The 9,652-nt window shown below is 38.0% G+C and overlaps 1 protein-coding gene across 1 annotated transcript; it reads right to left on the bottom strand.

Moving 5' to 3' along the window:
• Positions 1–248: 248 nt before the first annotated feature.
• LOC148737254 (adhesion G protein-coupled receptor E5-like) lies at positions 249–2,362 on the bottom strand. Its single transcript, XM_088749109.1, has 3 exons — positions 2,235–2,362; positions 1,848–1,889; positions 249–1,734 (listed from the first exon to the last, which is right to left on the bottom strand). Exons 1-3 carry the CDS (start codon positions 2,328–2,330, stop codon positions 1,639–1,641), a joined length of 234 nt encoding a protein of 77 aa, XP_088605235.1. The 5' UTR covers positions 2,331–2,362; the 3' UTR covers positions 249–1,638.
• Positions 2,363–9,652: the final 7,290 nt, after the last annotated feature.

The raw sequence follows: 9,652 nt of genomic DNA, 5'->3' as shown, positions 1-9,652 counted from the left end.
TTTGAGTTATCCGGGTAATCTTTTAGAGGACAGGTAGCTCTCACACCAGGATGAACTCAGGGTTGTCGGAACAGTGATGAGAAGATTGATTCCAAACATGAACGCAGTTTTCACGAAGTAAAACTCTACAACAGCACGTAATTGGATAAACTTACACGGCCTCCCCCAACTCCAATGAACACTGCCTCCGTCACACTTGAATAAACACGACCAACATCAAACTCTCTTCGTGTGTGAAATCTATTTAATAAAAACTTCGCTTGGACTCGCCTACTTACTTACACACACACACACACAAAAAAAAAACATTGCAGAGCTTTCTGAATAGTCGTATTATTGAAATATTACAATACATACTGTTTAAGGGACGCCTACGCAAGATACCAAAAAAACCAACAATGAACTCTCGCGAGGCTTCTAGAAGGCCAAGCCATTCACACAATACAACTTTTTGTTACACTTTGTCTACCTTTTTATGCTGAGGTCGTGATCTTTGTCATCCATATTAATTCATAAATAGGTATGACGTAATCATAGACTGTTATGAATTGTTGAGCCTGTAAACATCACCGATTCCGTCTATAACTTGCTAGTGTGTCCATTGTAATTGCATTTGAGACTGAGCCTAGGGGGATATTTTGCATTTCCATTGCTATTTATCTATTCATTCCAACGCTTACTTCTTCATCTACTTGTTTATTGAGCGCAAAACCTAGAATATCAGCTTTAATTAGCTACCACTACTCATTTCTTGCAACGATAATAATAGTGTTTGACCAGTAGCTTGTCAACTCAATATGTAAAACGAAAAATAGAAAGTCATTATGCATTAGGCGCAAAAAATAACGCGCGACAATCAAAAGGTAAATGAAATTAAAACTGTATGTTAGAGGGCAATTTAAAGAAAGATCAGTCGCGATTTGACAAAAATTCACGTTTTATCTAAAGGAGATTTCGGACTTCGAAAAGGCAGTCGTTAAAATAATGATGAACTAGATCATTTTAAGCTGAATCTATTACACAATACGCCATATCTAGGTTATTCTGGGACAATTCATCTTGCAGTTAATAATATTTGTCCTGCTAATTTACGATTGGTTAAGATAATAATTGCAGACTATTAAGAAGGTGGCAATTACGACTAGTTGACTGCTAGAACACTGAATAACAAAATGATCTCCCATTTTTCCAACAGATATTTAACAATTATTCCACGAGTGCGCGTTGGATATGAGATGATAGATAGCCAGCGAGGCGCGTAGCGCCGAGTTGGCTATAATCATCTCATATCCAACAAGCGCGAGTGGAATAATTGTTTTATTAAAAACGCCCCCAAGATATTAGACAAATCGTACCCAATCTTAAATTTTTTAGCTCCCTTTTAATTTTAACCCGACGCGTACGCTTACCATATTTGTAGATTATGGTATATTGGTTCATATACCATAATTGCTGAGCCAATAAAAAGTCCTGAATTGCATTATCCAATGATCCAGTTTTTAATAAAAAATTTTATACGATCGTACTAAAAAAGTGACTTTTATTTCATGACAGTTGAAGCTAGCCTCCTAGGATAGGTGCGATTTCGATTCATATTCACCACAAGACTGCAGTTCAGCTGTCCATACATCACCGATCTCACTTTGTTTGACCTATGACCTCTTCCTTATGTAGTTTTTCCTTTATCGAAGATGAAAAAACCATGTTCATCCTTCTTGTGAATCTCTCTCTGATCTGCAGATATACGATCAATACCAAGTATGTCTTTTAGCATTCGGTTATTTGTTCACACAACAAAACTTTATAATCTTAAGTTTATGTATAGTTAGTTTAATTTTTTTTCTCACCTGCGTATTTCGCATGCAATGGAGGACGAAAATCAGGAAACCCTGTAGCAGAGAGATAGGTCATTTTGTTTTGCAATATTCTATTCAGATAGGAACTAGTGGGGGTTGCTTGAGTTTTCTCCATTCACTAGAAACAAAGTAACTCAATTATTTAAATATCTATTTAGACTACCCGGAATATGAATACAAATGACCAAGTAAGAAGGAAGGAAAACTGTAGATCTCGTAAATCAAGTAAAGAGCTCCCTTCTCCAGAATTATTATCAGCTTTTTGTTTTCAAATTTCTAAAAAAAATGTCGCTTAGCCATTGTGAAATTCTCTCTCGTTGTTTGCAACAGAATTAAATCAAATTGATTGAAATTTGAGAGTCACCTTTCAATACTCACCTGAGTAGAATTGAGTATTGTGAAGATGTATGAGCAAACCTTGTCTACAGGCGAAAGCAGACCAAACAGCCACGTGACACCCAGTAGGGGAATCATTACCAGGCAGGTCTTGATACCAAGTCTAAGAAAGATGATAATATACAATATGTTATGAGATAATAGATAGGCAGCGAGGCTCCAGTTATCTCAATTTATTTATTTTTTTTTTGCAAGAATGAAAAACACCTACCGTAATTAGAGCATGGTACACTTACCATATTTGTAGAGTATTGTGCAGTGGCTCATAACTCGTGATGGCTAAGCCAATGAAAGCTCATTACTTGCATTATCCAACGATCCAGTTTGTAATTATAGAGTTAGAGAGTTAATAAATCGATTTTTTTGTCCTTTTCAGTAAAATGATCTGTTATCATCAGATAGTATCTAAATGCATTACTTACTAAGGAAAGAGGACGCTAGGTGAAAGTCGCCGTACATGATAACATAGCATTTTGTTTTTTATGAGTTTGCTTTAATCTCATAAAGTGGATCTTACCGAGTTTGCTGTGCATGGTTGTCCTCCCCTTTTGGCTGCACCATTGTGGTCATCTCCTGTAAGACTCGCGCGAGTATCAAGATGTTCAACTTATTAAAAATAAAAATACATCTTAAATATACGAGTATTTAGACAAGACAATCGAGTAGCCAAACACATTATTCGTTTGGTAACAAGACTAGTAGAAGGACAAAAACAGAGTCCTATACTGGGAACAGAACTCCCGACCTGCAAACCCGAATATGGTAATTCTAAATTGAATTAATCATCCTAAATGGAGTTTTTTCCTTAATAGGGAGTTTAAGCAAATCACTACGACTGGCGCTGCTACGGCTATCGTAGTATTATACCCTATTAGTAAAGATCTAGCTTTCCGTTTAGCCATTCTCACTTTCGCCAAAACTAGGTTTTGTAGCCACATAAACTTCATCGGTCGTTGCCTTCATTCTAAAGTTATTCCCAAGGGTTTTCGCTCCAATTTTCATGCATCTTCATTCACCAAACAATACCATCACTAAATTCAATGCGCCCAAAATTCTTTTTCACGTAACATCATGAGAATCACCATTAGAGCTATGTGCCAAAAACGTAATCACCTCACCGAACAAATCCTACATTTCCGCTCTGAACTTTGCAAAATATGTCCAGCAGTTTTATTACAATCTATCCGCGCCAAAATTCAGGAAACTAATTCGAAACTTTTCAATCATTTGAACCAAATTAAGGCCCAAAAACTTGACCAGCTTATCGGTCCCCAAATCGCTAACCACTCATCACCAGAAAAACCTCAAAACTGTAGTTACCATTCCAGAAAACCTCTCACTTTCCGATTCAGAAAAATCCGTCCTCAGTAAGAGTTTAAATTTCGTTCCCATTTCTAAAACAACGGACGAATTCTCAATTAAACAAGACGTAGAAAAATGCCTTCGCTGCGTTCAATTAAAAGCCTTTTTTTCACAACAAAGAGGATGACTCTAACACCTCGAACAAAGACACTTTCGAAACACTTCAGACTCGGAAGTCTAAATGGACTCCCCCAGAGGGCCAACTCGCATCATTAGACATTTTTATCAAAAAATGCCGCCACGATATCAACAAACTCAATTTTAAACGTATTACCAAATTTTCTAATCTCTCTTCTGAAGAGTGGTCGGCTCTAAAAAGTCTTAGAAAACGCAAATACATAGTTATCAAAGCAGCCGATAGGGGCGGCTCAGTCGTTGTTTGGCGCACCGACCTTCTACCAAAAAGAAGCTTTGCGGCAACTTTCTGACACCTCTTTTTATCAAAAGATCGACAAATACCTCACTGCCAGCAATCAAAACTCCGTCAGGAATACAATCAACCAACTCAACTAACCAAGAATTGCCGACCACAGCAAAAAATCTCATCATAACCACTCCTAGAACTTCTCATATTTACTTTTTACCTAAAATTCACAAACCTAACAACCCGGGTCGGCCCATTGTCTCGGCTTGCAGTTGCCCTTCCGAACTTATCTCCAGCTATCTAAACACAATTATGGCTCCCATCGTCAAAACTTTACCATCATATATTAAAGACAGTCAACACGCTCTTCAAATTTTTCGAGACTTTAATTTCCTTGGCCAAAACAAACTTCTTTTCACCATGGATATTACGTCTCTTTGCACTGTCATTCCTAATGGCGAAGGCGTTCTGGCCCTTAAACATTTTTTTGATCAACGTACTGTTAAGGAACCTAAATCTGAAACACTACTACGCTTAGCCGAACTAGTGCTCACACTCAATTGCTTTTCATTCGGAAACAACTTCTTCAAACAAACCAATGGTGTAGCCATGGGCACCAAAATGGGACCTAGCTATGCCAATCTTTTTGTAGGTTTTGTCGAACATCAATTTTTCAGCCAATACGACGGGTCCAAACCTGAACTCTACGGTCGCTACATCGATGACTGTATCGGCGCTACCTCCTCTACTAGAGAGGAGCTCACTAAATTCATAACCGCAGTCAATTCTTTTCACCCGGCTCTGAAATATACTTGGGAAACTTCTGACAATTCTTAATTTTTTTTAGACGTCAAAGTTTCAATTGAAGGTAACGGTTTATGCACTAGTGTGTATTACAAACCTACAGACTCGCATAATTACTTGTTATATTCGTCTTCGCATCCATCTCACCTTAAGAATTCCATTCCTTTTTCTCAGTTTCTAAGACTTCGTCGTTTATGTAGTGATGACTCTGATTTCCACCACAAATCAGAGTCAATGTGCCAGTTCTTCGATAAACGTGGTTACCCTGTTTCCGTCGTTCAAGCGGGTTACCACCGCGCTCAACTTATTGATCGACATTCAGCACTACAAACGTCGCATAAGGAAGATTCCGACCGCATTCCATTCACTCTCACGTTTCACCCTCACAACCACTCAGTTAAATCCATCATTTTTAAAAACTTTAAATTACTTCAAAACGATCCAGAGACAAGCACTATCTTTTCGCAGCCTCCGCTCATTTCATTCAAACGCGACAAAAACATAGGCAATTTTTTGGTCAGAAGTTCTTTTCAGAGTAATGACCAACCAGGCACTTTTAAATGCGCTCGTGCACGATGCAAAACGTGTCCTTTCATTCACAATACTGATAAAATATCAGGACCTAAACGATCCATTCAGATCACCGATCACTTCACGTGCACCTCCGCCAATGTAGTCTATTGCATAACTTGCACTTATTGCAGAAAGATATACATCGGCGAAACAGGCAGAAGACTAGGTGACCGATTCCGTGAACACCTTCGAGACGTGGAAAGGAATGACAAGGACACATCGAAACCATTCGCTAGACATTTTAATTTACCTAATCATTCTAAGCAACACATGGCAATCTGCGGTCTTTCCTTGCACTTAGGTGGCACGGAAAGCCGTAAAAATCTTGAACAAATACTCATCTTTCAAACGGGTAATCTAAATCCCACAGGGATCAACGAACGCCTTTTATTCCACTAATTTATTCATGTTTTTCTCGTTGCCATGCTCCCACCGATAACGTAGCTCCATTTTCTGCCTTTAAAAGCACACACCACCCACAATTCCTCTATTCGCTCCGACGAAGGGCTAACGCTCGAAACGTCAGCTTTTGTAATCATTACTGTGGCTAATTTACCATTTCAACTTTGTTGATATATCCAAATTATTTCGTTACTCCCACCGACTCAGCCCCAAACAGTTTCTTTCGAAACTATCAGCCTTTATTCGTCTCTAGTGAAAGACGAGTAAAAAAAAGGAGTGAATTAGAAAAGAAAAAATAAAAACAATAACAAATAGACGCCTAATTAAAAAAGAAAATCAACGAACTGCAAACTTAAATTGCATGTTAAGCAAAATGTTTCAACTTAGTCTTGACAGCGAAGCAAAGCAAAACAAAAATCAATGCGTTGCTTAAGAAAGTCCAAGAAAGGAAAATATTGCGAGGTAAAAGACTAACACTTACAAAATCCGCAAGTCATGACGCCACGAGCTGTTTAACTCTTCTGATTGAGCATGTAGTGTAGTTGAAACTTGCATTTTCTTTGTTGCGTGGAGATTGTCGATGCAATTTCTCCCCTTCATATTTAAGGAGATTTAAGGATGTACTTCATTAATATTTGACTACATTACTTAAGTGAGGCAAGAATAAAGTATTAATGTTAAAAGTATCCCAATGATGGAAATGCATAATCCTACGTAAGTGATGATTTTTAAAATCGTTTCGTCCTCCTTGCTGGCCTATGTCAAGAAAAATTAAAAGAGAAACTGATGTTAATTAATTGAGCCAATGAAATTATTGAGTTGGAAAAAATTTACTCGAATACCTTTGTGCTACCGTCGTAGTCCATTGGGACAGCAAAATGAGTCAAATGATTGCAGCAGCAAACTGTTTCTTCTTTGGAGTTACTTTTTGATGTAACTACTTGGCATCCTTCCGCTGAAAAGCCGTCTCACCTGGAAAAATAAAGTTAACAAAGCGCACAGAGTTCAACATGTTTGGGTGAGGTAAGTGTTAACCCGTTCAAACTATTTGACTAAAAACATTTATTCATACTTCTCCATAATTTGATTCAAGAAAGAATAGATATCATTGCAATGTCAGTAACGTATTGCATTTTTTACCTTTCGCCGAAACCACTACAAAACATACAGTGCTTCTCTGCTCTAAAGACCTGAAAATATAATTTATCTTGTAAGTATAAAGAAACACAACGCATAGAAACTGATGAAAATGTTACCTTTAGGTTTTCGAACTTTAATACGACATTCTCTTACGAAGTTTGCGTAATAACAAGAAAGCTACAGGAAATAAATATCGTGCATTTTCTCTAGTTAATAGAACCCTTATGGGTCCAGAAGAGGAAGCTGTCCATAGCAGTCCACGACACACAGCCTCCAAGAAACGTTTGTTAGGAGGAACATCGCCAATATGGCAGCTAGATGAACTGCCAAATACACAGTCCGGTGGAGATCCATGGTGGACATCGGGTGCTCCCCACCGGGAGAAAAGGCTGCCTACTCAAGTTTATTTGTTAAGTGACATCGCACAAGCAGCATTTCTTTCTTTTCATCAGACGGAATAATGGCCATAATTTAACCCATTTGTTTTATGACCAGTGCTGTCACTGGAGGGAGAAGGCTCGACTTGGTCGGTTCTCATCATTATTGTTTTTCTCTTCATTTTAACCGGGATGTACAACGTGGGAGCGTCCCTAGCGGATAAAAGAGAACAGTGAAAGAAAATGTCGCACGGAGGAGACGAAGCCCATTGCATTGATTATTACAATATGTCATTTCATTACTTTAAGGGCTCCTATTTTTCATTGGGTAAGAAATATTATCAGGATAATTTTGCTGCGTAGGAGCATTTCAATTTTAAAAGCAGTGATGAAAAATAAATGAATAAAAATAATAACTTATGAATTATAGGCCATTAGAAAAGATGTTTAACCAAATCAAGGGGCGACCAGAAAATTATCATTTTTAATTTATCATTTGAAATAAAATTTACTTTATTCTTTTCATCATATTTAGATAAAAATCTGTTAATGATACACGTTCATGTTGTGGCGTAATTACACCATAGGGTGGAGGAGCTACCTCAAGCAGGTCGTTTTTTAATGCATCTCCATATAATTTGGGAGGTTCCTCGTTTGAATAAATATTTGGATTCATAGCCACGAGAAAAATATCATAAGGACCAATGAACATAAGAATAACAGTTACAGAGCCTTTTTTTGTGGAGTTATCTATAAAACACTTCATTTATAAGATGGGGAGAAGCAAGTGTTTCAGTTTCTATAAATTTTTCCATTTGAAGCATCTCCACTCCCCCCTCTCTCCTCCTCCCCCGCAATTTAGGTTGAAATTTAGAAGCTCGGCAATGTAGTTTCCAGCGATTGGGCCATCCAAAAGTTGCCGGTTTTTTGAGAACTGTTTCTGACACACTTGCAATTTTCCTGGTATTTCTGACCAGTCAGAGCACAGCGTTTGTGGATGGGAAATTCGAGAATCAATGACTTTTTCGAGGCTCTCTTTTCAGCCCCCCTCCTTTCCTGCCGAACCCTTATCAGTTCGTGCGAGAGCTCACACTCAAATTAAAAACGTGAATCTAGCTGCAGGCTAAACAGACTACAGTAAAAGCTCTTGTGGCCACCGGTCGATTCCGAGTAACCTACCTTTTTAAAACCCTCTTCGAGAAGGATTACTCTTTACGATGGAGTTTCCTGGAGTCACGAGCAACGTTATGCAGTGGTACCCTTGCTATAATTTAGCACTCGTCTGCACTCATCGTCCTAATAGCAAATTAATGAAAAAACCTGTTCTTCGGTTTCTAATTTGCTACGGATTTAAACTTCTCAAGGTAGTCAGGAATAACCTCCTAAAGAATTATTATTCATTTATGAATCATACATTTTGTTTTTTTAGCATGTCTCATATGATGGGGGCGGCTCTTCACTTTCATCAGGAGCGATTCATCCGGACCACTAACCACAGGTGAAATATTACGAGAGACTTAATTATTTCCCTTCCTACTTACTATCCTTCTAAAATGGCAAATGTCTCCATGGTTAATAGTAAGGTTATGACTGACACTCAGTTATGACACTAATTCACGGCTGTGGTTTCCCAAGTCTTTCACCCAATGTCGAGGTCGTCAAGTATGACTCAAGCGTATTATAGCTTAAGTTCTTTGACCAAAATCGCTGTTTACAGTCGCTGACTTATAAAAATCAATTTATAAAGGATTTTTTTCATTCTTGAGAGAATTCAGTCAATCCTACCTGTTCACTTTGTGGTATATCCACTTCACAGGGTGGAGGAGATAGCACATATTGGTGAGCTCCATTTCCTACTCCCTCAATTGAGGACAAGCTTTCGGAAGGTGTTAACTGTAACTGAGCAACACAAAAGCATTTCTGTTGTTATGTTTTGTACATGAATGTTTCCATTTGTATTAATTCTTACACTAGTTGCCATCACGTAAAATTCAGGCTTCACAAAATGAGAGGGGTAACCTAGCGCTCTTCCAGTTTTCTCTCAAATTTTTTATATTGGCCATTAGAATAAAGCTTTTGCAGTGTTCGTCGAATATCCTATTAAGACCATCGATGGGCTATTAAGGCCATTGATGTAAGACATAATTTAAATCTAAGACGTATTCGTTGCATATTCATCAGTAAAAACTGCTTTGTTAGGGAGGTAAAAATGTACTAGTAGCACTGGAGATGTAATCCAGGGATCTTTTTTAAGCACCCCTCATGTAATTACGCAACACAACACTTTTGTAGGCTTGTTATTCAAGCGAAGCAAGGAGAGTAAACCTGTACGTAATGTCATAACTAACCATTGATTACTACTCGTATAATTAGCGAGG

This window comes from Stylophora pistillata, chromosome 2 (genome assembly GCF_964205215.1).
Source record: "Stylophora pistillata chromosome 2, jaStyPist1.2, whole genome shotgun sequence".
Lineage (NCBI taxonomy): Eukaryota > Metazoa > Cnidaria > Anthozoa > Scleractinia > Pocilloporidae > Stylophora > Stylophora pistillata.
This window is presented reverse-complemented; position numbering and strand designations above follow the sequence as displayed.